Genomic DNA, 27,340 nt, shown 5'->3' on the forward strand with positions numbered 1-27,340 from the left:
TAGTCTACTGCATTCGTTGCTCCCAATGCAGTCTCCTCTACATTGGAGAGACCAAACGTAAACTGGGCGACCGCTTTGCAGAACACCTGCGGTCTGTCCGCAAGAATGACCCAAACCTCCCTGTCGCTTGCCATTTCAACACTCCACCCTGCTCTCTTGCCCACATGTTTGTCCTTGGCTTGCTGCATTGTTCCAGTGAAGCCCAACGCAAACTGGAGGAACAACACCTCATCTTCCGACTAGGCACTTTACAGCCTTCCGGACTGAATATTGAATTCAACAACTTTAGGTCTTGACCTCCCTCCTCCATCCCTACCCCCTTTCTGTTTCTTCCCCCTTCCTCTTGTTTTTTTCCAATAAAATATATAGATTTTTCTTTTTCCCACCTATTTCCATTATTTTTAAACATTTTTAAATCTTTTATGCTCCCCCCACACCCACTAGAGCTATACCTTGAGTACCCTACCATCCATTCTTAATTAGCACATTCATTTAGATATATATCACCAACTTCAACACCTATGTGTTCTTTTGTTCTGTTGTCTGTAACATCTTTTGATGATCTGCTTCTATCACTGCTTGCTTGTCCCTACAACCACACCCCCCCTCTACTTCTCTCTCCCCACCCAACCCACCGCCCCCCCACACACACACCTTAAACCAGCTTATATTTCACCCCTTCCTTGGATTCACCTAGTTCTGTCGAAGGGTCATGAGGACTCGAAACGTCAACTCTTTTCTTCTCCGCCGATGCTGCCAGACCTGCTGAGTTTTTCCAGGTAATTCTGTTTTTGTTTTCAAACTCATGATTGCTACCGAGTAGAAAGACAAGGGCAGCAGATACATGGGAACACCACCACCTGGAAGTTCCCCTCCAAGTCATTCACCATCCTGACTTTGAAATATATCACCGCACCTTTACTGTCGCTGAGTCAAAATCCTGGAACTCCCTCCCTAACAGCACTGTAGGTGTACCTACACTACATGGACTGCAGCGGTTCAAGAAGGCAGCTCACCACCACCTTCTCAAGGGCAATTAGGGATGGGCAATAAATGCTGGCCCGGCCAGCGACACCTACAACCCACAAACGAATAAAAAAATAAACACAGACCCAGAGCTGGAAGGTTGGATTAGGGTGGATAGCACAATGGCCCGAATTTTCCAGCCCCTCATGTAGACGGGATCGTCTGGTCCCCCCGATGTGAACGGAGATTTCAATAGCTCAACGGAGCTGCTGTCGGGAACCCCGCCGCTGAGGGGGGCTGGAAAAATCTGTCCAATGAGCCGAATGGTCTCTTCCTGTGCCATAAATCTTTCCATATTCCTAATGATTAAAGGATTTAATAGGACAGATACAAAGAAACAATTTCTCCTGGTGACAAGTCCAGAACCTGGGGGCATAACCTTGAAATGGCCCAAATACTCCTTTGAGTTGAAACATTGATGCATTTGTACTTTTTTCTATTTGGCATACTCAATTCTGTCATGAAAGTATAATAATTTTCATAATATTTTTCCGGTTTATTGTGAAGTAAGTTTATGGGTGTGTTTATAGTTGGGTCTGTCTGTCTGATTTAATTACATTTGGAGTCAAGTAGACTGCCAACTGAAATCATCAAAAGAAGCTAGGTGCTGTTTTTAAATTCATTCACGAGGTGTGGACTTCGCTGGCTGGGCATTTATTGCCCATCTCTAGTTGCCCTTGAGAAGGTGGTGGTGAGCTGCCTTCTTGAACTGCTGCAGTCCATGTGGTGTAGGTACACCCACAGTGCTGTTAGAGAGGGAGTTCCAGGATTTTGACCCAGTGACAGTGAAGGAACGGCGATATATTTCCAAGTCAGGATGGTGAGTGACTTGGAGGGGAACTTCCAGGTGGTGGTGTTCCCATCTATCTGCTGCCCTTGTCCTTCTAGATGGTAGCGGTTGTGGGTTTGGAAGGTGCTGTGTAAGGAGCCTTGGCGAATTCCTGCAGTGCATCTTGTAGATGGTACACACTGCTGCTACTGTGCGTAGGTGGTGGAGGGAGCGAATGTTTGTGGATGGGGTGCCAATCAAGTGGCTGCTTTGTCCTGGACAGTGTCAAACCTGTTGAACAAAAGCAAGGGCTGAGGCTGCTGCCCTCTGTGTCCCCTTCCCTGCCTCACCCGCAGCAACACTCTCCTGTCCCTGACCATCGACCAAATCAGGAGACCCTGTCCTAAGAGATGTGACTGCCTCCTAACACAAAGTATCCAGGTAACTTTCCCCCTCCCTGATGTGTCGCAGAGTCTGCAACTCAGCCTCCAGCTCAATGACTTTGAGCTGAAGTTCTTCGAGCCACAAACACTTACTGCAGACGTGTTTGCCCTGGGTCACACTGACATCCTGGAGCTCCCACATCCTGCAGCCTTGACACATCACCTGTCCTGCCATCCTTAATGGGTCTTTATCAACTTCTTAAATTATTTTATTCATTTAGTTATATTCCTTTTTAAATATATATTTTATTAACCTTATCACCAGTTTTTATTATTTTCAAACATTAGGGATAGACCTTAACCACTTACCAGATAATCCCCAATCAGCTACCTTCTACCCCTGTAGCAAGGCAAGAACCAATTCCTCTCCTCACTTAACTCTCTTAATCACCCAACTCCAGAACTCTGTTCAGTCACACTTGGTGCTAAGCCACACTGAGATGTCTGTTTACATATCCTTCTCAAACTAAGAAAAACTTGTTGAAGCTGCTTTCCCTAATCAGCTCTCTTCATCTGCTCTCCCAGTCGAGCCCTAAAACCCTGATTAAGGCTGGGAAACTTAGAACTTAGACAATAAATTTCAGTTAAATGCAAATACAAACAAAATTAGATTTTTACAAAGAAATTAACACTCCTTTACTCACCCAAACTGCCAGCAACCAATGCTAGATCACACTGAGATATATGTTTATATATCCTTCTCAAACTAAGGAGTTAGTTGACCCCAACTGAGTGGGTTGCTAGGCTATTTCAGAGGGGCAGTTAAGAGTCAGTCACATTGCTGTGGGTCTGGAGTCACATGTAGGCCAGACCAGGTAAGGACAACAGTTTCCTTTCCTAAAGGGCATTCATGAACCAGATGGGTTTTTATAACAATTGGTGATAGTTTCATGGTTACCATTACTGAGGCCAGATTTCAATTCCAGATTTATTAATTGAATTTAAATTCAGTTTGAACCCGTGTCCTCAGAGGATTAGTCTGGCCTCTGGATTACTAGCCCAGTGACATTACTACCACAGTCCCGTCTCCCCCTAAATTGAAGTTGTAGCCTTTAGTTGATGCATGTTGAGACTCTGTGACATGGGAACTGGGCAACTTCCATTGGCATGGGCGGGTACAGTGTGGCTGCTGAACGATCCTATGAAAAGCCCAACCTCATTGTTCAGCTGGTTTCCAAACGCACCCACCAAGTGTCCAGGAGCTTCTCTCTCTCTCTCTCTCTCTTTCTCTCTCTATTTACTCTCTGCCTTGGGTATGGACAGTTTCTTGTGGATACTTCAATGATTCCTCTGTCCTTTCTCCTGATCCGCCTTTTCCTTCTCTCAGTTATTGACTTGTGTAGCATTGAATCCTCTACTTATGTTGTTTAACACACAAGTAAATTTCTTTATGCACATTTACAGCGGTTCAATTCCTTCACTGCTCTGTGAACTCCATCTACAGTTCCGGCATGAGAATGGTGATCTGTTTCCACATGTGCCATTGACCCAAAACCTGGGACTGGATTTTACAGGGTGCCACGTTCCCAGACTGAAAGGTTGGGCACTCATTGGCTCAGGGTGAGACTTAGTTCCCCATCTGGGGAGGAAGTCCCACCTCGAGAGATGCAGGCAAATCCAATTGGCCGCAGCTCTGTACTCCCAGCAACATCAGGTTTGAACAGTGGTCACTGCTGGGACTACAGGCAGTCCTGAAGAAGAGGACTGAAGTTGGACTGAAGGTAAGTCCATTGTATCAAGAGGGCCTGGTTGGCAAGCACCAGTGAAGAGGATGCAGGAAATTGGGGATTGGTTTGAGAGGCCAGGGTTGATGGTATGATCTGGGGGATGATGCCTCCAAAGGGCACAGGGGACCCTCCAAAGGAGGTATCTCCCTTCTTGCCCATCACCAACTCACCCACTAAAACCTGTTGGGCTACCTGCTTGGCCTGGGACTCCTGTAAAGGGTTAATGTTATGTAAGTATATAGTGTACATTATCAATGCCATAAGATCACATGACATCAGAGCATAAAGAGAGACAGTTCTAGGTAGAGCCTCATGCTGCATCTATATTGTACATCGTTAGTATAATATTCAATAAAAGGTAGAGTTTACCAACAGCCTTACCTCCTGAATTATCTGTCTGGTCCAGACTCTTCATTTACCATATTTAAGATCCACAATGATAATAACAGACCTCCCCATGCTGCGGTAAATGGTGATGGTGCGGTCAGGATGAGGCATTTAAATGACCATCAATTGGCCACTTAAAGGCCTCAATAGGCCCAATGGCGATTAAGCAGCCTGATGCCTCCACTGCCCCCCATTAAGTGGGAGACAGGCCAGGGATGGGCAGGAAGGCAGCAGCCAGGCCAAGCATTTCATTTTATGAGCCCCAACATGTCGGGGTGGGGGGGGGTTCTGTAAAATCCAGCGCCTCATGTTTCAACTGTCACATGAATGGGGAATTTGATTCTCCAACTGTTTGTTGCGTTTGCACAACTCTTTAGTCTAAACAACATTTACGCCAATAACTTTTGTAAAAGCTCTTGTCAGCAACATATCCAGGAGCCAAATTTCAGGAGAGATTCAATCCATTAAATTATTCATCATTAATGAGATTTTTTCTAGACTATAAGACTAATGAAGGAAAGATTTTCACTTCTTACGCAATAATCTTTGTTAGTACTTCACATTGGAGTTAATTCGCAATAGCTGACATACCTTTTATGTGCAGTAAGTTACAACTGCACCATGTCATTAGCATAGGGCAGAAACCCAACTTCAAATTCCCACCAGCTTTTCTTGCTTTTGACTTTTAGGAAGAGGCAACTGTGCACATGGCCCTTATGCTGCAGGTCAACCAAACTCTTCAGGAGCTGCACTTGGAGAAAATGGCAATGCAGAACTTTGGTGTACAGCAACTTTGTGACAAACTGGTTAAGAACCAGAGTCTCCAACTCCTTGATCTCCACTGGTAAATGATATTTGTACTTTGACTTTCCATTACCCAGCTGCATGATGGGCTGAATGGCCTCCTTCTTTGCCAAAGAATTTTATAATTTGGTATTGTATGGTGGTGAGGAACAGCATTTAAGGAAATTGTTATAATTGTTACAAAGATGTTATTTTTAAAATATGTCTTTTCACTTAAGATAAAACACTTAAGAATGCCCTGGGTAGTGGGAATGGTGATCGTGCTAACTCTGCCCAGAGATATGCCCGTGTCAGTCTCCATGGGGACCCTAACAAAAAGGGAGCTCTTGCAGTATGCAAATGCATAAACTGTAAAGCAGGTGCAGAGGGATTTTCCAGAGTTTAAACAAACAGGTTTCACATTGATATAAAAGCAAAAAACTGTGGATTTTACTGTGGATTTTTCACATTTACTTTTGCTGTATTAATTGAAAAGTCATCAAGGCTACTCTCAATGCTCATGCATTTCCAGAGAGAGGCCACCTGTCTGTTAATGTTTTGTAACAGTTAACAAAAGTTAATTTGAAGGTGGTAACAGAGAAATTTGGAGCCAACTTGAAAGTAGTGGTTGACAGGGCAGAGTGTGTTGAAATATTGACTGAGCACTTGAACCTGGTTAGAAGAACATGGATGGACAATATAGAATAAGGGCTGAAATTTTAAAGGGGGTGCAGGAGCAGAAAGACCTGGGTATATATATGCATAAATCATTGAAGATGGCAGGACAGGTGGACAGAGCAGTTAATAAAGCATATAGCATCCTGGGCTTTATTAATAGGGGCATAGAGTACAAGAGCAAGGAGGTTATGCTGAATTAATATAAGACACTGGTTAGACTTCAGCTGGAATGTTGTGTACAGTTCTGGATGCCACATTATAGGAAGAATGTGAACACTTTGGAGAGAGTGCATAAGAGGTTTACAAGAACAGTTCCAGGGATGAGAAACTTCAGCTATGAGGATAGATTGGAAAGATTGGGACTGTTCTTTATCTTTAGTGATAGCGACCACAACATGGTACAATTTAAGCTTGTTATGGACAAAGAAATAGACAAATTGCAAAAAATTGTTTTAGATTGGGGGAGAGTGGATTTTAGTAAAATAAGGCAGGATCTGGCCAAGGTACATTGGGAACAGTTACTTGTGGCGAAATCTACAGAGGAGCAGTGGGGGGTGTTCAAAAAGGAAATGTGGAGGGTACAGGCTCAATATGTTCCCTCTAGGGTGATAGGAAGGAGTAACAAGCCCAGAGAACCATGGATGACCAGAGATACTCAGGTCACAATGAGAAGGAAAAGAGAGGCTTTTAGCAGGTAGAAGGGAAACAGATCAGCAGAGGCATTAGTGGACGACAGACAGTGCAGGGTGGAGCTTAAGAAAGCAATTAGGAGAGCAAAGAGGAGATATGAGAAAGCTCTGGCTGGTAAAAGTAGGGAAAATCCCAAGATATTCTATAAGTATATCAATGGGAAGAGGATAACCAGGGAAGAGTAGGGCCCATTAGGGACCAAGGGGGCAATCTATGGGTGGAGCCAGAGGACATCGTTAGAGTGTTGAACGAATACTTCACATCCATCTTCAACCAACAGAATGAGGATGAAGGTATCGAATTCGGGGAGAGAGAGACTGCGAGGTTCTTAAGCAAATTGATATAGGGAGTGACAAGGTATTCGAGGTGTTGGCAGGCTTAAAAGTGGACAAATCTCCAGGTCCAGATGATTTGTATCCTAGACTGCTGAGGGAGGCAAGGGAGGAGATCGCAGGGGCTCTGACCCAAATTTTAATTCCTCTCTGGCCACAGGGGAGGTGCCAGAAGACTGGAGAGCAGCTAATGTGGTTCCACTATTTAAGAAGGGCTGTAGAGATAAGCCAGGGAACTACAGGCCAGTGAGTCTCATGTCAATGATGGGAAAACGATTGGAGAAAGTTCTGAAGGAGAGTATCTATCTCCACTTGGAGAGGCAAGGTTTGATCAGGGATAGTCAGCATGGCTTTGGCAGAGGGAGGTCATGACTAACAAATGTGATTGAATGTTTTGAGGGGGTGACCAGGTGTGTAGATGAGGGTAGTGCAGTTGATGTAGTTTATATGGATTTCAGCAAAGCCTTTGACAAGGTCCCACATGGGAGACTTATAAAGAAGGCAAATGCATATGGGATACAGGGTTATTTGATAAGGTGGGTTCAAAATTGGCTTAATTGTAGGAGACAGAGGTTGATGACAGAAAGATGCTGTAGTGACTGGAAGCCAGTGTCCAGTGGCGTACCACAGGGATCTGTGCTGGGTCCCATACTATTTGTCATTTATATAAACGACATAGATGACTATGTGGGGGCTAGGAGTCATAAGTTTGCGGATGACACAAAGATTGGCCGGTGGTTAACAGTGAGGTTGAGTGTCTTGGGCTACAGGAAGATATAGACGGGATGGTCAAATGGACAGATAAGTGGCAGATGGAATTTAACCCTAAAAAGTGTTAGGTGATACAATTTGGAAGGAGTAATCTGACAAGGAAGTATTCAATGAACTGCATGACACTAGGAAGCTCTGAAGAACAAAGGGACCTTGGCGTGTGTGTCCATAGATCTCTGAAGGCAGAGGGACATGTTCGTGCGGTGGTGAAAAAGGCATATGGGACACTTGCCTTTATCAATCGAGGCATAGATTGCAAAAGTAGAGACATCATGTTGGAGTTGTATAGAAATAAAAACAAAAAACTGCGGATGCTGGAAATCCAAAACAAAAACAGAAATACCTGGAAAAACCCAGCAGGTCTGGCAGCATCGGCGGAGAAGAGCAAAGTTGACGTTTCGAGTCCTCATGACCCTTCAACAGAACTAAGTAGAAATAGGAAAGTGGTGAAATATAAGCTGGTTTAAGGTGGGGGGGGGGAAGAAGTGAGGGGGGGGCATTGATGGGACAAGCAAGCAGTGATAGGAGGAGATAACCAAAAGATGTCACAGACAAAAGAACAAAGAGGTGGTGATATTATCTAAAAGAATGTGCTATTTAAGAGAGAAGAGCAGGACAAGCAAGGTAGCTCTAGTGGGGTTGGGGTGAAATAAGCGATGGGTGGAATACATTTAAAAATAATGGAAATAGGTGGGAAAAAAAATCTATATAAATTATTGGAAAAAACAAAAGGGAGGGGGAAGAAATGGAAAGGGGGTGGGGATGGAGGAGAGAGGTCATGATCTAAAGTTTTTGAATTCAATATTCAGTCCGGAAGGCTGTAAAGTGCCTAGTTGGAAGATGAAGTGCTGTTCATCCAGTTTGCGTTGAGCTTCACTGGAACAATGCAGCAAGCCAAGGACAGACATGTGGGCAAGAGAGCAGGGTGGAGTGTTAAAATTGCAAGTGACAGGGAGGTCTGAGTAATGCTTGCGGACAGACCAAAGGTGTTCTGCACAGCAGTCACCCAGTCTGCGTTTGGTCTCTCCAATGTAGAGGAAACCGCATTGGGAGCAACGAATTGGGGACTAAGTTGGGGGAAATGCTGCTTCACTTGAAAAGAATGTTTGGGCTCTTGGACGGTGAGGAGAGAGGAAGTGAAGGGGCAGGTGTTGCATATTTTGCGTTTGCATGGGGAGGTGCCGTAGGTGGGGGTTCAGGAGTAGGGGCAGATGGAGGAGTGGACCAGGGTGTCACGGAGGGAACGATCCCTATGGAATGCCACCGGGGGGGTGAAGGGAAGATGTGTTTGGTGGTGGCATCATGCTGGAGTTGGCGGAAATGGCAGACGATGATCCTTTGAATGCGGAGGCTGATGGGGTGATAAGTGAAGACAAGGGGGACCCTATCATGTTTCTGGGAGGGAGGAGAAGGTGTGAGGGTGGATGCACGGGAGATGGGCCGGACACGGTTGAAGGCCCTGTCAACTACCATGGGTGGAAAACCTCGGCTAAGGAAGAAGGAGGACATCAGAGGAACTGTTTTTGAAGGTAGCATCATCAGAACAGATGCGACGGAGGCGAAGGAACTGAGAGAATGGGATGGAGTCCTTACAGGAAGCGGGGTGTGAGGAGCTGTAGTCGAGGTAGCTGTGGGAGTCGGTAGGCTTGTAATGGATATTGGTGGACAGTCTATCACCAGAAATTGAGACAGAGAGGTCAAGGACGGGAAGGAAAGTGTCAGAGAAGGACCATGTGAAAATGATGGAGGGGTGGAGATTGGAAGCAAAATTAATACATTTTTTCAGGTCCCAACAAGAGCATGAAGCAGCACCGAAGTAATCATCGATGTACCGGAGAAAGAGTTGTGGGAGGGGGCCTGAGTAGGAATGTTCCACATACCCCATAAAGAGACAGGCATAGCTGGGGCCCATGTGGGTACACACAGCCACACCTTTTATTTGGAGGAAGTGAGAGGAGTTAATGGAGAAATTGTTCAGTGAGAGAACAAGTTCAGCCAGACGGAGGAGAGTAGTGGTGAATGGGGATTGTTCGGGCCTCTGTTCGAGGAAGAAGCTGAGAGCCCTCAGACCATCCCGGTGGGGGATGGAGGTGTAGAGGGATTGAACGTCCATGGTGAAGAGGAGGCTGTTGGGGCCAGGGAACTCATTCTAACCTGTCTCTCTCTGAACTTGCTGCACTCCGTTCTCTCAGATCCAACCCTAACATTGTCATCAAACCCGCTGACAAGGGTGGTGCTGTTGTTGTCTGGCGCACTGACCTCTACCTCGCGGAGGCTGAGCGTCAACTCGCAGACACTTCCTCTTACCTCTCCCTGGACCATGACCCCACCACTGAACATCAAGCCATTGTTTCCAGGACTGTCACTGACCTCATCTCCTCTGGGGATCTTCCTCCCACAGCTTCCAACCTGATAGTCGTCCAACCTCGGACGGCCCACTTCTACCTCCTACCCAGCAGACCGATTGTGTCAGCCTGTTCCTGCCCCACAGAACTCATTTCTCGTTATCTTGACTCCATTTTCTCTCCCCTTGTCCAGTTCCTTCCCACCTACATCCGTGATTCCTCTGACATCTTACGTCACATCAACAATTTCCAGTTCCCTGGCCCCAATCGCCTCCTCTCACCATGGACATCCAATCCCTCTACACCCCCATTCCCCACCGGGATGGTCTGAGAGTCCTTAGGTTCTTCCTCGAACATAGGCCCGAACAATCCCCATCCACCACTACTCTCCTCCGTCTGTCTGAACTTGTTCTCACACTGAACAATTTCTCCTTCAACTCCTCTCACTTCCTCCAAATAAAAGGTGTGGCTATGGGTACCTGCATGGGCCCCAGCTATGCCTGTCTCTTTATGGGGTATGTGGAACATTCCTTGTTCCAGTCCTACTCCGGCCCCCTTCCACAACTCTTTCTCCGGTACATCGATGATTACTTCGGTGCTGCTTCATGCTCTGGTCGGGACCTGGAAAAATTTGTTAATTTTGCTTCCAATCTCCACCCCTCCATCATTTTCAAATGGTCCATCTCTGACACTTCCCTTCCCTTCCTTGACCTCTCTGTCTCAATTTCTGGTGCTAGACTGTCCACCAATATTCATTACAAGCCTACCGACTCCCACAGCTACCTCGACTACAGCTCCTCACACCTCCATCCCATTCTCTCAGTTCCTTCGCCTCCATCGCATCTGTTCTGATGATGCTACTTTCAAAAACGGTTCCTCTGACATGTCCTCCTTCTTCCTTAACCGAGGTTTTCCACCCACGGTAGTTGACAGGGCCCTCAACCGTGTCCGGCCCATCTCCCGTGCATCTGCCCTCACGCCTTCTCCTCCCTCCCAGAAACATGATAGGGTCCCCCTTGTCCTCACTTATCACCCCATCAGCCTCTGCATTCAAAGGATCATCCTCCGCCATTTCTGCCAACTCCAGCATGATGCCACCACCAAACACATCTTCCCTTCAACCCCCCTGGCGGCATTCCATAGGGATCGTTCCCTCCGGGACACCCTGGTCCACTCCTCCATCAGCCCCTATTCCTCAACCCTAACCTACGGCACCTCCCCATGCAAATGCAAAATACGCAACACCTGCCCCTTCACTTCCTCTCTCCTCACCGTCCAAGGGCCCAAACACTCCTTTCAAGTAAAGCAGCATTTCACCCAACTTAGTCTACTGCATTCGTTGCTCCCAATGTGGTTTCCTCAACATTGGAGAGACCAAACGCAGACTGGGTGACTGCTTTGCAGAACACCTTCGGTCTGTCTGCAAGCATTACTCAGACCTTCCTGTCACTTGCCATTTTAACACTCCACCCTGCTCTCATGCCCACATGTCTGTCCTTGACTTGCTGCATTGTTCCAGTGAAGCTCAACACAAACTGGAGGAACAGCACCTCATTTTAAGACTAGGCACTTTATTGCCTTCCGGACTGAATATTGAATTCAATAACTTTAGATCTTGAGCTCCCTCCTCCATCCCCACCCCCTTTCTGTTTCTTCCCCCTCCCTTTTGTTTTTTCCAATAATTTATATAGATTTTTCTTTTCCCACCTATTTCCATTATTTTTAAATGTATTCCACCCATCGCTTATTTCACCCCAACCTCACTCGAGCTACCCTGCTTGTCCTGCTCTCCACTCTTAATTAGCACATTCCTCAGATAATATCACCACCTCTTTGTTATTTTGTCTGTGACATCTTTTGGTTATCTCCTCCTATCACTGCTTGCTTGTCCCAACAACCGCTCCCCCCCAACCTTCTCCCCCCACCCCACTACCCTTAAACCAGCTTATATTTCACCCCTTTCCTATTTCTACTTAGTTCTGTTGAAGGCTCATGAGGACTCGAAACATCAACTTTGCTCTTCTCCGCCGATGCTGCCAGACCTGCTGAGTTTTTCCAGGTATTTCTGTTTTTGTTTTGGAGTTGTATAGAACCTTGGTGAGGCCACAGCTGGAGTACTGTGTGCAGTTCAGGTCGCCACATTATAGGAAGGATGTGATTGACTGGAGGGGGTGCAGAGGAGATTCACCAGGATGTTGCCTGGGATGAAACAGTTAAGTTATGAAGAGAGGTTGGATAGACTTGGGTTGTTTTCGTTGGAGCAGAGAAGACTGAGGAGTGATCTGATCAAGGTGTACAAGATTATGAGGGGCATGGACAGGGTGGATAGGGAGCAGCTGTTCCTCTTATTTGAAGGGTCAGTCACGAGGGGACATAAGTTCAAGGTGAGGGGCAGGAGGTTTAGGGGGGATGTGAGGAAAATCTTTTTTACCCAGAGGGTGTGACAGTCTGGAATGCGCTGCTTGGGAGGGTGGTGGAGGCGGGTTGCCTCATATTCTTTAAAAAGTACCTGGATGAGCATTTGGCACGTCTTAACATTCAAGGCTATGGACCAAGTGCTGGTAAATGGGATTCGGTAGGTAGGTCAGGTGCTTCTCATGTGTTGGCGCAGAGTCAATGGGCCAAATGGCCTCTTCTGCACTGTGATTCTGTGATTCTGATTCTGTGATTTAATGTGTCATGACAGTAACCAAATATCCTCTGATGGAGCAAAGTCATTGGCCGAGCTGCTGAAGCACAACACTCCACTGAAGATTCTGGATTTGGCAGCAAACAGAATTGAGGATGATGGACTCGTTTACATTAGTGAGGCCATCCGCTACATGAACAACCAGCTGGTAGCGTGAGTCCACCAGCTTTATTATCTAATCTGTGCAAAATCTAACATGATAAACAGGTTGATTCTGGATAAAGGGACCTTCCAGTTCAAAAGCTAAACATCCACAGACTTAGGTAAAACAAATCTTTCCCACAGGAGGCTGGAAGAGGAACTGACTCTGAGTTCCCCAGGGTAGTGTCCTAGGCCCAACCATTTTCATCTGCTTCATCAATGACCTTCCTTCCATCATAAGGTCAGAAGTGAGGATGTTCGCTGATGATTGCACAATGTTCAGCACCATCTGACTCCTCAGATAGTGAAGCAGTCCATGTCAAAATGCAGCAAGACCTGGACAATACCTTGGCTTGGGTTGGCAAGTGGCAAGTAACGGTTGTGCCACACAAGTGCCTGGCAATGACCATCTCCAATAAGTGAGAATGTAACCATTGCCCCTTCATGCTCAATGGCATTACCATCACTGAATCCCCCACTATCAACATCCTGGGGGTTACCGTTGATCTAGACTAGCCATATAAATACTGTGGCTACAAGAGCTGGTCAGAGGCTGGGAATCCTGCAGCAAGTAACTCACCTCCTGACTCCCCAAAGCCTGTCCACCATCTACAGGGAAAGGTCAGGAGTGTGATGGAATACTCTCCACTTACCTGGATGAGTGCAGCTCCAACAACACTCAAGGAGCTTGACACCATCCAGGACAAAGCAGCCAGCTTGCTTGGCATCATATCCACCAACATTCACTCCCTCCACCATCGACACACAGTAGCAGCAGTGTGTACCATCTACAAGATGCACTGCAGGAATTTACCAAAGCTCCTTAGACAGCACCTTCCAAACCCACAACCATTATCATCTGGAAGGACAAGGGCAGCAGATAGATAGGAACACCACCATCTGAAAGTTCCTCTCCGAGCCACTCACCATCCTGACTTGGAAATATATCACTGTTCCTTCACTGTCACTGGGTCGAAATCCTGGAACTCCCTCCCTAACAGCACTGTGGGTGTACCTACACCACATGGACTGCAGCGGTTCAAGAAGGCAGCTCACCACCACCTTCTCAAGGGCAACTAGAGATGGCCAATAAATGCTGGCCTAGCCAGCGAAGTCCACATCCTGTCAACGAATAAAAAAAAGGGCCTTCATTTCAAAAGTATTAATACATATCAAATGAAATTAGATCAACAAGTGTCAGAAATGGCAACTGAGCGTTATTTTGCTAACCTCTTGCAAAAATAGGCTAGAAGACCAACAGGGTCTAAGGTGCCACCTTTCAGGTTGAGGTGGCTACGAGGGTTCGAGTGGGGAATTTTAGGGCCAATATATTTGACACATTCCTCAGATCCAAGGAACAGTGAAGGTGTAGAGAAGAAGATAGTCAAAAGATCCTAAAAATGGGATAGAGAAGTAGATTGCAGCAGAGGCCTGGAATAATTAAAGTGTTAAAGATCAACTTGAAATACAAACACTTTAAGAATTTATTTTAACACTTGTGGTAATTGCTTCAGTTAAAGAAGGCTGCAATTTAGTTCCAATGAGGGGGGATCTCCCACCAATTGGAGAATTGACAAAAATCCCACATCAAGACCACTGGGGGACCCAATGCAATTACATGATCATCAGGCAATTAACTGGCTAACTCTGGGTCTTCCACTGGATCTGGGACTCTGGGGTGAAAGTCCTGCTCCTCAATGAGCTGCCAGTCAATGAGAAGCTGGTAGGTCTCCATTCCCAGCAGTGCCACTGGGAATGCTGGCTGCTGCCTGTTATAGTCCCAAGGACGGCCTAAGAGTCAATGCTGGATCCTGGCACACGGGTGAGTGGGCGAGGGGTGGTGTTTGCTGGGAGGGGGGTTGCCAGGGAGGTGGGGGCAGGGGCAGGATGTTAGTTTCGAATGATGCCCAGTCTCCCAATCGGGCACAGAGTGCCCAACCCACGAGGGCAGAGGTAAAGCTGGACAGGGTTTGCTGGGGGCCTTCGGGGAGGCTCAAGAGAGCCATGAGACTCCCATTAATTCATTGAGTCACCCTGAATTCTGGTGGGCTCAGGGATAATTGGTGTGAAGTGGCTCAGTAATGAGCCTGATTGAGAAGCCACTGCCAGCGGGCAGGAATCCCGTATCAGGCCCTTCCCAGCCCCAAGTTAATTGAGGACAGTTCTCCTGATGCCGCAATTCTGATGCGGGACCTCCCCCCCCGACCCCACACACTTCCCCCCAGCGCCCCCCCCACCCCCACACCCCCCCACCCCCAACACAACCCCCCCCGCCCCCCCACACCCCCTGCCCCCACACCCCACCCCTGCCCCTCCCCCCTGCCCCCCACCCCATCACCCCCCAGCAATCATTCTGGCCCTGGTGGGCTCAACTAAATTCCACCCTCCATTTCTAATAGAATAGAAGAACAAGCTTAAGGGACTGTAGGAGCTCCTCCTGTTCCGAGGTCCATTGTTGCATTCAGGATCAGAGTGAGTGAGCTGAATACTATGAAAACTGGTTTATCTGGAACAGGTGTGACAAACGCAAACTTCATAAAAACAAAGAGCTGAAGTCTTAAGGTGGCGTATTCACAACACAGAAAATATGACACCCTGGAATCTGTAAGTTGATCCGGTCAGTACTGTGAGTCTGGAGGCAGCTCTGAGAATCACAAGCAGATAGGACACAGTGTTTATACTCCACAAATTGTAGACATCCAGTGGGTACAACCCCCACTTGTCGATGAGATCAGAACTGGAGACCATAAATATCACATAGTTACTAATAAATCCAATAGGGAAGACAGGAAAACCTCTTTACCCAGAGAGAGGTGAGAATGTGGAACAGGGAGTGGTTGAGGTATAGACACTTTTAAGGGGAAGCTAAATAAACATATGAGGGAGAAAATATTCCAAGGACATGCTAATGGAGTGAGGTGAAGAGGTGAGGGAGGAGACTCGTGGAGCATAAACAATGGCATGTACTAGATGGGCTGAATGGCCTGTTTCTGTGCTGTCTGAAAAAAAAGCCGTGGATGCTGGGTATCAATCAAAAGTTTCAAGAGTGAAACTGGTAAATTTTTGTTGGATTAGGGTATCAAGGAATTTGGAACAAAGGTCCTGATACCATCCCAGCTGCAGTAGTGAAGACTTGTGCTCCAGAACTTGCTGCGCCTCTAGCCAAGCTGTTCCAGTACAGCTACAACACTGGCATCTACCCAGCTATGTTGAAAATTGCCCAGGTATGTCCTGTACACAAAAAGCAGGACAAATCCAACCCGGCCACTTACTGCTCCCATCAGTCTACTCTCAATCATCAGTAAAGCAATGGAAGGCATTGGCGACAGTGCTATTCAGTGACATTTATTCAATAACATGCTTATCAATCGTTCAGTTCTGGTTCTGCCAGGGCCCCAGCTCTGGACTTCCTTTCAGTGTTGGTTCAAACATGCACAAAAGAGGTGAATTCTAGAGGTGAGGTAAGATTGACTGCCCTTAACATCAAGGCAACCAAGTTTGGCATCAAGGAGCTCCAGCAAGAATAGAGTGAATGTGAATCAGGGGGAAAATTCTCGACTGGTTGAAGTCATACCTAGCACAAAGGAAGGTAGTTATGGTTGTTGGAGGTCAATCATCTCAGCCCCAGGCTATCGGAATAGCAGTCCCTCAGGGTAGTGTCCTAAGCCCAACCACCTTCAGCTGCTTCATCAATAAACTTCCCTCCATCATAAGGTCAGAAGTGGGAATTGTTTGCTGATGATTGCACAGTGTTCCACTCACATCTCAAATACTGAAGCAGTCCATGTCCAAATGCAACAAGACCTGAACAACATTCAGGCTTGGACTGGTAAGTGGCAAGAAACATTCATGTCACACAAACGCCAGGCAATGACCATCTCCAGCAAGACAGAATCCAAGCATCGCCTCAAAATATTAAATAGAACTGCCACCACCAAACTCCCATCAGTATCATAGTTTCTAAACAATGAGATCTTGTAGTAATCATGCTCAAAGACTTTAAACCCATTTACAGAATTAATTTATACATATTTTTTTCACCAGATTGTCTGTGGCCCGGAACAACATCTCTGGCATTGGTCTGATGGCACTTGCAAATGCCTTGAAATCCAACAAAACTTTAACCAATGTCTACATCTGGGGCAATGAATTTGATGAATCAGCCTGCTTAGTAAGAGAAAATATATCCTTTTTGGAATTAATCATTGATTTCAACGCAACTAGTTTAAGTGAAGTGAATTTAGGAGGAGGCCATTCATCCATTCAATTCTATTCTGCTATTCAATGAGATCATGGTGACCTGTTTCTTAACTCCATCAACTCCTCTTGGTTCCATAAAACCCTCACCAAACAAAAGTCTATCATTCTCAGTTTTGAAATTTGCAATTGAGTCCCAATCTCAAAAGATTTTTGGGAAGAGTGTTCTAGCTTTCCACTACTCTTTATAGGAACAAGTGCAATAGTGAAAACAGAAGGTACCCAAAAAACTCAACAGGTCTGGCAGCATCTTGCAGAGAGAAACAGAGTTAATGTTTTGAGTCCAATATGACTCTTCTTTGGAACTGAACAAAGATAGGAGCATGATGGGTTTTATGCTGTTGAGAAAGTGGGTACGGCAAGTGGAGCAAAAGAGGAAGTCAGAGTTAGGCTAGAGGGCAGAGGAGATTGAATGAAAAAGGTGTCATAGAATGCAAGGCAAAGGGAGTGGTAATGATAATATGAAAATCTAAAGCTTTGGTCCAGAGTAAGCGCTAATTGCAGAATAAAGGTCAGCGCTGTCTGAAAGCAAAATAGCAGAATGTGTTAATAGAACAAGATGCAGACAGGCACAAGAGGGAGAAAATCAAAATGGAAGACAGAGTTCATGGTCTGAAGTTCTTGAACTCAGTGCTGAGTCCAGAATGCTGTAAAGTGTCCAATCGGAAGATGAGAGGTGCTGTTACTTCAATTAGTGTTGGGCTTCACCGGGACATTGCAGCAAGCTGAGGACAGAAATGTGAGCAGGAGAGCAAGGTGGTGAATTGAAATGACAAGCAACAGGAAGGTCTGAGCCATAGCTTGTGGACTGAGCAAAGATGTTCAACAAAGTGGTCACCCAGTCTGCGTTTGGTCTCCCCAGTGTAGAAGAGACTGCACTGGAAGCAGTGAATACAGCAGACCAAATTGGAAGAAGTGCAAGCAAATCACTGCTTCACCTGAAGAAGTCTTTGGGGCCTTCAACGATGAGAAGGGAGGAGGTAAAGAGACAGGTGTTACACCTCCTGTGATTGCATGGGAAGGTGCTATGGGAAGGGGATGAGGTGTTGGATTGATAGAGGAGTGGACCAGGGTGTCACAGAGGGAATGGTCTCTATGGAATACTGACATGCAGGGAAAAGGGGAAGATGTGTTTGGTGGTGGCATCATGCTGGAGTTGGTGGAAATGGCAGAGGATGACCCTTTGAATGCGGAGGCTGGTGGGGTGGAAAGTGAGGACAATAGGGACCCTATGATGGTTCAGGGAGGGAGGGGAAGAGGTGAGGGCAGAGGTGCGGGAGATGGGCCGGACATGTTAGAGGGTCTTGACACTACACTGGAGGGAATTCTCAGTTGAGGAAGAAAGATGACATGTCAGAAGTATTGTTGGCATCATTGGACCAGATGTGATGGCAATGGAAAAACTGGGAGAATGGAAGGAGTCCTTCACACAAAGCAGAGTGTGAGGAAGTGTAATCGAGCTAGTAGTGGGAGTTGGTGGGCTTGTAATGAACATTAGAAGCCAGTTTATCCCCGAAATAGAGATAGCAAAGTCAAGGAAGGGAAGTGTTAGAGATGGACTATGTTAAGGTGAGAAAGGCGTGGTAATTGGAAGCAAAAATTGATTAATTTTTCCAGTTCCGGATGAGAGCTTCGAAGCGGCACTGATACAGTTCACAACCGGCTCCAATATTCCAGCGAAGCCCAACACAAGCTGGAGGAACAGCACATCATCTTCCGATTTAACTCTTTACAGCCTTCTATATTCAACATTGAGTTCAACAACTTAAGATCATGGACTCTTTTCTCTATTTTAATTTTTTTTTACCCCAAGTGCCAGTCTGTATCTTGTTCTCATGTCTGGCTTTCAGACAGCACTGACCATTATTCTGCTATTCACACCAACTCTGGATTAATCCTTTGCTTCTTTGATGCTATCATTACCACTCTCTTTGCTTTTGGTCCTATGCCATTTTTGTCATTTAATCTCCCTGCCCTCTAACCTGCCCCCACCTCCTCTTTTCCCCCCTTTTTCAACAGCATAAAATCCATTACATTTCCACCCCTCCAGTGATGAAGAAGAATCATGTTGAAGTCAAAACATTAACTCTGCTTCTCTCTCCAAAGATGCTGTCAGAGCTGCTGAGTTTTTCTAGCATTTTCTGTTTTTTATTTCAGATCTCCAGCATCCACTGTGTTTTGCTTTTATTTTTATTTAAAGAAGTGCTTCCCGGTTTCACCCTTGAATAGTCTAGCTTAAATTTTGGGCCTGATTTTAACTGGGTAAATGATTGAATTTTGAATGGTTAAATTTGGTCCTAATTAATAGTCCAAGTTCTCCCAGATTTCACATGCAACTAGAGTTTTTCTTTAATAAGGATAGGTAGGAAGTGATCCGCTAATGAGCTGGAAACCTACATTTCAATCCCTGTTTCCATTTCTCTTCACTTTCAGGCATTCTGGAATTTCAGCCAATCTCAGGGAAAGAATTTAGTTTGTGTAAGGCATTAGTGGAAAGATAGGATTCAGCCTTGGTTGTCTACATTCGAGAATTTGAGAGTTCACCATGCAAATCATTCATTCAAATAGGCTGTTAGACCTAGGGTAATGAGAAGAAGTAGTGTGATCGATATTCCACTTCTCACACATATCCTGAAATGGCTTCTTAATAAATTGCAGACCGTTATCTGTAATGATCTCTCTAGATGCACTAAATGAACTGAAAATAGTGCTTAGAGTGTGCACAACAGTTGTGCTTGATGTTTTGTACAATTGGTGAATGATGGGGTATTTGGTAAAGTAATCAGTGATGACAATGAAGTTAGTGCAATGGGCATGAAAAAGATCAGATGCATTTTGGATCAAGGGTGGGGTAGTATCTTCATGTGGAATCAGTGTTTCCTTGTTTTGACTTGCCATATGCTTTGACATGTCTCACACTTCTTGATGATGACTTCCACATCATTGTTCATACCCGGCCAACAGACCACCTTGCTTGTGTGTCTTCTTCTCCAATCTATTTTCTTTGTTTCTATTTATGCCCATGTGTGTGCGACTGAATGAATGAGTGATGGCATCTATGTTTTCCCCGAGATTGATGGTGTGAATTGCGTTCCCCACTCTTCGTCTTGTCTTGCACATCATCGCCATTTTTGGTTTGTCAATCGCCTTATGTATGTGTTTCTGACGGGATACCAGACGATCATTCTTATTGTTTGAAGGTACCCATTGTGTGCTGTCTGTTTGGATCAGTGCACGGCTCTTTATAGCTGCATCAGCCTTTGCTCTAGTGCATGGCCACTGCCAATGGCCCTTTCTACCACAGGCTTTGCAGAATAGTTGGAAAGCTGGGAATTTCCTTGGTGCTTACAGAAGGCCACACCTTCCACATGTCTTGCTCAGTTTGGGTGTTTTAGTGAGTGTGTGAACAATTGGAGTTACACTTAGGACCTGTAAACTTTGTCGACCTGTGAGGATTGCTTCGTACTTAAGTCCATCACTGGAATGCTTCCATGGGGCTGATGCAATCACCAACTCAGCAATTCTGTCTGTGAGCTCTGTGTTTGAAAAATTACATTACATACCCTTTTCTCTGCATCTGCTGATGAAGTGGTCTATGGATTCTGTAGGCTGTTGTTGAAATTACATGAACATTAGTCCATGAATATGGAAGTTTAAAAGCAAAATACTGCAGATGCTGGAAATCTGAAACAAAAACAGAAAATGCTGGAAAAAACTCAGCAGGTCTGACAGCATCTGTGGAGAGAGAAACAGAGTTAACGTTTCGAGTCTGTATGATTCTTCTGCAGGGAGATATGGAAGTTTTAAGTGAACTAGGGTAGAGTTTTTTTTCCCAGGGGAGAATACAAAAGGAAGTAGGATTTGGAGGGGTAAAGAGGATGTGGGTGATGGGTGATGCAAGCTAGTGATCAGAAATGGCCTTACCTGTGACTGATACTATGGCAATGTCGAGGCTTCTTAATATGGCATGGTCGAGTGTCTGTGCATTTGGGTCGGAGAGTTTGCGTGAAAGGAAAGTAAAAAAGCCGCTCTGGGAACTTGTTTTCTATAGTGAAGGACTTGAAAATAAGGGGGCATAATTTGCAAGCAGAGGTTAAAGCAAGAAAGGAAATTGGGGTAGACTTTTCACCTAAAGACTAATAGATCACAGAAGTTTGAAGCAGGCGGGTAACTCCCTCCCTAACAGCACTGTGGGTGTACCTACACCACATGGACTGCAGCGGTTCAAGAAGGCAGCTCACCACCACCTTCTCAAGGGCAATTAGGGATGGGCAATAAATGCTGACCCACCAGCGAAGCCCATATCCCATGAACGAATAAAAAAAAAGAGTTCAAGACAAGTTAGGAACTTTTCTGAAAAAGAAACTAAAGGACGTGACTGTAGTGGGTTCAGAAGATGATCAGAGTTTAGAAAACTGGATCATTGGAGGTCAAACCTGACAGGAAATTGTTAACACTGAAACCAAAGGTAACTGAGCATGTGCCTTTAACTCTGAAAAGCCACTCCACATCCCTGCATGCATCAGGGCTGCTTAATCTGAGGGTAATGCCCAGGTTATTCTGGGAAATTCGGTCTTCATGACTTAATTTGAACTCATGCCAAACAGGAGTCGCATGAATCCTTTTAAAAGGCCCAGTTTTTGCTTAAACTGGGTTAAAGATGCCAAAGATCATGGAAAACCTTGCATCTTGTGGCAAAATGAGTTGGAATTGCAGAAATTGTTCTTTTGTCTTTGCTACAGAAGTGGCCTGGAAAACAGTTGAAGGGTGTCTGTAAGGGGATGGTAATGCTCAGAATATTATCAGATCCTGGTGTCCAAGCCATGATCTCCCCCAACATCCTCCCACTTCCCACCCAACTCCCCACCCCCAACCCACACTGTACACTGAGTGGTTCATTTGCCACAGAGCGTGTGTCAAGATGCAAAGTGTTTTCCTTGCATGTAATTTTGGAGAATTACAGGTACATCTTGTATGATATTCTGAAATATATAGGTAATGTGTGAGGGTCAGATAATTCTATAATTATATAATTGCATTAAAATTCCAAGACAGGAACAGACTGATCAGTTTGTGTCAGTGGCCTGAATATCATAGCCCTTTAATGAATATTAACCAATTTGATTCTATAAACTCTAAAGGAGCAAGGAAAATTATAAGTGTTTTATTTGGGAGCAACAGCTGAGCAAAAATTCCATAGCTTCTTACCTTTAACATGTCTTATTTAATATTTCAGGATTTTGCAAATCTCTTAAAAGCTGGACGTTTGAAACCAAAGCGAACGGACATCAGCCCATTCTGGATTGATGGTCGGGTCTACTTAGCTGAGCTTGCTCATGGGCTTCAGATGAGTTACTACTGGATTCCCCCATATGGCAAGAAGGATGATGCAGCTTGTAATGCCAACAAATACCTCCTGAAAGAGCCCCTTTCTTCCATAAGCCAGATCGATATAGACGAATCGATAGATACTTCCAGTGTGGAAGAAGGAGCGTATTTTTCTGTCGGCTCTTTGTAACAGTTATCCACAAATCCCATTCTCCTGCTTTTTTACCTATAGCCCTGCAAATGTTTCCTTTTTAGATATACAATCTAATTCCCTCAGAAAATTGCTGTTGAATCTGCTCCAACTGCCCTTTCAGACTGCACATACCTTCACAACAACTCACTGTGTAAACAAAAAATTCTCCTCATCTCCCCTCTGATTCTTTTGCCAATTACCTTAAACCTATTATTCTGATGAAGAGTCATATGGACTCGAATCATTGACTGTGTTCCTCTCCACAGATACTGTTGGACCTGCTGAGTTTTTCCAGCTATTTTTGTTTTTGTTTCAGATTTCCAGCATCCGCAGTATTTTGCTTTTACCTTAAATCTATGTCCTTTAGTTAGTGACCATTTTGCCAGTAAAAACAATTTCTCCTTATTTACTCCATCAAAACCCCTCAAAATTTCGACCACCTTGATCAAACCTCATAACCTTCTCTGCTGCAAGAAGAATAACACCAGCTTCTCCAGTCTCTTTACTTAACTGAAGTTCCTCATCCCTGAAACCATTCTAGAAAATCTCCTTTTTAAAATGTGGTGCCACAAATTGAACAGACCATGAACCAATGCTTTATAAAGAGTTTAGTAGAAGTTCCTTGTGTTGGCACTCTCTGCTTTGATTTATAAAGCCAAAAAATCCATATGTCTTTTTAACAGCTTTACCTTGTTACCTTCAAGGGCTTGTGCATGTAAACCCCTGTCGCTGTTCCCATTCCCACATTAAAATTATACAATTTTAAACATGTGGAACCTCAGCTTGTTCGAAGCAAATAGTTGTGTTCAAATAAATATTTAACCTAATTATCAATTGTGATATTTCTGTTAGTGCTAATTAATGGAAGTTAGATTAATTGGCATATTTAGTATTGCTCAAACTCTTGTCCAATGAACCTTTGGGTGCTTTACCAAAGATGTACCATCTACAAGATGCACTGCAGCACCTCACCAGCTCCTTCAACAGCACCTTCCAAGCCCACAATCTCTACCATCTAGAAGGACAAGGGCAGCAGATAGATTGGGAACACCATCACCTGCAAGTTCCCCTCCAAGCCACTCACCATCCTGACTTGGAAATATATCGCCGATCCTTCACTGTCACTGAGTCAAAATCCTGGAATTCCCTCCCTAACAGCACTGTGGGTGTACCTACACCATATGGACTGCAGCGGTTCAAGAAGGCAGCTCATCAAGGGGCAACTAGGGATGGAGAACAAATTCTGACCTAATCCCATGAAAAAATAAATTTAAAAAATTTCTCTGAATTAAAAAATACACAACAGATGTTTAATGACCTGCTCTGGTCAGTGTACAGTGTTGAATTTTCAACCCGTCTCTCAGATCTCCTCAGAATCTTTTTTTGCTCAAATGATAGGAGCCTCACTGTATGTGATTTCTGCTCATAACTAAAGCCTCTGGGATTATCTCAGTGAATCTTTCCTGTAGCTTCTTGTGGACCCCACAACCATCCCAAACTGAGGAGCCTAAAACTGGACACACTGATGCTTTGTAGAAGTTTAGCCTCAACTCTTTGCTTTTCTACTTCATCATCACATCTGCTTTTCATTGGAGCTTTATCAAGTTGTTCTTGCATGTTTAAAGATTCGAGACCCTTGAGTGGAATCGTCCCAGATTTGCACCAAGTACAGGCAAGGAAAAAGTCGTTTTACCCGCCAGCTGCAATGGTTTTTACACCATATCATCCCATTTCTGCCTCAATAATTATGCGGCCACAGGAAACACACCAACTCACTGGCAGGCACCCTCTGATTTGCCCAGCACACTGTTACCTCACCGCTTCCTCACGCAGGACACTATATTTAAACTGAAGCCACGCGCACATTTCCCAATGTCTGCAGCCCAGGACTGGCCCCAAAAGCCAAGAAATGTGCAGTCCCCCAATTCAGTGACGCATCCTTGGGACGCCTTCTGGATGCCGTAGAGGCCATCACGATGTCCTCCAGCCCCGCTCTGGCTGCATGAGGCCCATCAGTCTCACCGTTCCGGTTTGGGTGGTGATCAGTGCCAATGCTGCACAGGAGAGGTTGGACATCCACTCTCTCTCTCACACACACCCTCACACCTCCATCTGGCCTCATCTCCTCTGGAGGCTGCCTCCTCAGCCCGCACCATCTTGAGGCCACTTGCACAGATAAACATGTGCGCCCACACACACCCTGGGATACCCTCCTTCCCCAGTACAGCCCTGACCCTGCAGCCTCTCCTCTTGCCTGAGGCCACTTCTCCCCCTTCCCCAAGCAAGACCTAGCCCTGCAGCCATTGAAAAGCCGCCCCCGCCTTATGGCTGGTCTGGTAGGTAGAGACCTGCCCATGAGCCCCGCCCCCCTAAAAATGATGTGGTGCTGTCCGCGAAGCCTGCCGCTGATGACCACAAGTGCAGCCCAAAGCAAGGTAAGCAAACAAACCTCAAAGTCCTGAGCACAGTGCAGATCACCAGATGTATGTCGCTCATGGACAGTTGTGAAACACACCAACGTGCCCAGATGATCCAGCATGGGGTGGAGGGAATGATTCTGGTGAGCAGGGCTTATAATGAGATGCTAAAACATTGAAATTAGGTTCCCAATGTGCAGCATTGACAGGTGGAGCGGACGATTGCAAACTGGTTTCCTAATGGCATGAAACCAATTTTTGGCTGTCTCGCTGTATTGTTCCCCCGCCCACCCCACCCGCCGGCCCCTGCACCTCCCCCCTGCACTTCCCCCCTGCACCTCCCCCCTGCCCACCATGATGCCTGACGCCAATGGGATGGGAAATTCCAGCTTTTGTCTTTCTGCTCATCGCTTTTAAAGTTTTACCGTTTTGTATGTATTTTATCTCCTTATTCTTACTCTCAACATGTACTATCTGACATTCCTCCACTTTAAATTTCACAAAACATTGATGTCACAGAGTCTCAGAATTTTTACAGTGCAATAGGAGGCCATTCAGCCCATCATGTTTGTGTGGGCTCTCCTGTGACAAATACCTAGTTCATGGTTCATGTTAATATTTTAGAGGTAATGTTTTGTCCTGGAAAGGTAAGGTAACTGTGGTAATCTGAGTTGCAATACACCTTTAAGAGAATGTGAGCAGATTGATCATGTGACTGTAAGACCCAATAGCTGTGTAGCGCGGGCTACCATATTATTGTTAGTCTAGAGTAGTGTCTGGTGGGAGAAGCATACATTAGGTTAGTGCACTACAAAAACAAAAATACCTGGAAAAACTCAGCAGGTCTGGCAGCATCTGCAGAGAGGAACACAGTTAACGTTTCAAGTCCGCATGACTCTTCAACAGAACTAAGGAAAAATAGAAAAGGGGTGAAATATAAGATGGTTTAAGGGGGGGGTGGGGTGGGACAAGAAGAGCTGGATAGAGGGCTGGTGATAGGTGGAGATAACCAAAAGATGTCACAGACAAAAGGACACCTTCAACACCTCTTTGTCCTTTTGTCTGTGACATCTTTTGGTTAGCTCCACCTATCACTGACCCTCTATCCAACTCTACTTGTCCCACCCCCCTTAAACCAGCTTATATTTCACCTCTCTTCTATTTTTACTTAGTTCTCTTGAAGAGTCATCCGGACTCGAAACGTTAACTCTATTCCTCTCCGCAGATGCTGCCAGACCTGCTGAGTTTTTCCAGGTTTTGTTTTGTTTTTGTTTTGGATTTCCAGCATCCACAGTTTTTTGTTTTTAATCTTACGTTAGTGCATTGTTGGTTGTGTAAATAAATAGCATGTGCTTCATTTCATATTGGTCTATGTGACTGCCGTATATTGTAATAGACTCACCTGTTGATAGATAAGCGTGCAACCAGTTCCCAAGCAAAGTGACTCCATAGCAAAACATAACAATAACTAAAATGCTGGGCTTCAGAGATTGCCAGAGCACCTAAAATAAAATGGTAGTTCAGAAGGTTATCCCATGTTTGTGTAATTAAGTCAGAATAGAAGAAATGAAGCCACAAAACAGCAGATGTGTTATTTAACTGGAGAAATTGTAAAGGCGGGATAATTGGCTTGGAAGTCAGTTTGAGGATAGACCAGAGGAGGCTATAAAAACAAAAATAAAAACAAAAAAACTGCGGATGCTGGAAATCCAAAACAAAAACAGAATTACCTGGAAAAACTCAGCAGGTCTGGCAGCATCGGCGGAGAAGACGTCAACTCTTTCCAGAGGAGGCTATGTTGTCCGGGGGATGGGTGAGTTTAAGAAGGTTCTCAGGTTTCAATTTACCTGTGTATTTGCTGGGAGAGTGAGTGCAGATAGGGGCTAAATTTAAACGCAATAATCTCTGGATTATTACCTGAGCCGTGATCAGATTGACATTGTGTAAATCAGATTAGAGAAATGGGTGCATGGCTCAAAGATTGGTGTGGGAGAATGGGGTTTGATTCATGGGGCACTGGCACCAGCTCTAGAGCAAGAGGGAACTGTAGCTTTGGGACTGTCTCCACTTGAGCCATGCTGGGCCCTGTGTTCTGACAAATCATACAACTAGGGTGGTAAAGAGAGATTTAAACTAGATAGTGGGGGGAATGGATCATGTGAGATGAGGTATAGTAAAGTAAAGGGAAACAACAAAGTAACAGAGCAGGACAGCAATTTGGGTTCTGAGCTCCAGAGAGTGACAGGAAGGGACGACACATACAATCATAAGAGTGCATTAGCAGATGAAATGAGCGATTGCAAAAATAGTAAAAAAAAAGTTTAAGGCCCTGTATCTGAATGCATGCAGTATTTGTAAAATAAA

General features: G+C 45.2%; 1 protein-coding gene across 1 annotated transcript in view; it reads left to right on the forward strand.

Moving 5' to 3' along the window:
* The window catches only part of LOC121270382 (leucine-rich repeat-containing protein 34-like), an 85,922-nt gene that overhangs the window by 14,474 nt on the left and 44,108 nt on the right, over positions 1 to 27,340 (forward strand). The window contains exons 4-7 of the mRNA XM_041175690.1: positions 5,042 to 5,196; positions 12,638 to 12,793; positions 16,826 to 16,952; positions 22,275 to 22,531. Coding sequence (XP_041031624.1) covers positions 5,042 to 5,196; positions 12,638 to 12,793; positions 16,826 to 16,952; positions 22,275 to 22,531 — 695 coding nt within the window. The remainder of the gene's footprint in view (positions 1 to 5,041; positions 5,197 to 12,637; positions 12,794 to 16,825; positions 16,953 to 22,274; positions 22,532 to 27,340) is intronic.

Source organism: Carcharodon carcharias, chromosome 2, assembly GCF_017639515.1.
Source record: "Carcharodon carcharias isolate sCarCar2 chromosome 2, sCarCar2.pri, whole genome shotgun sequence".
NCBI classification, from domain to species: domain Eukaryota; kingdom Metazoa; phylum Chordata; class Chondrichthyes; order Lamniformes; family Lamnidae; genus Carcharodon; species Carcharodon carcharias.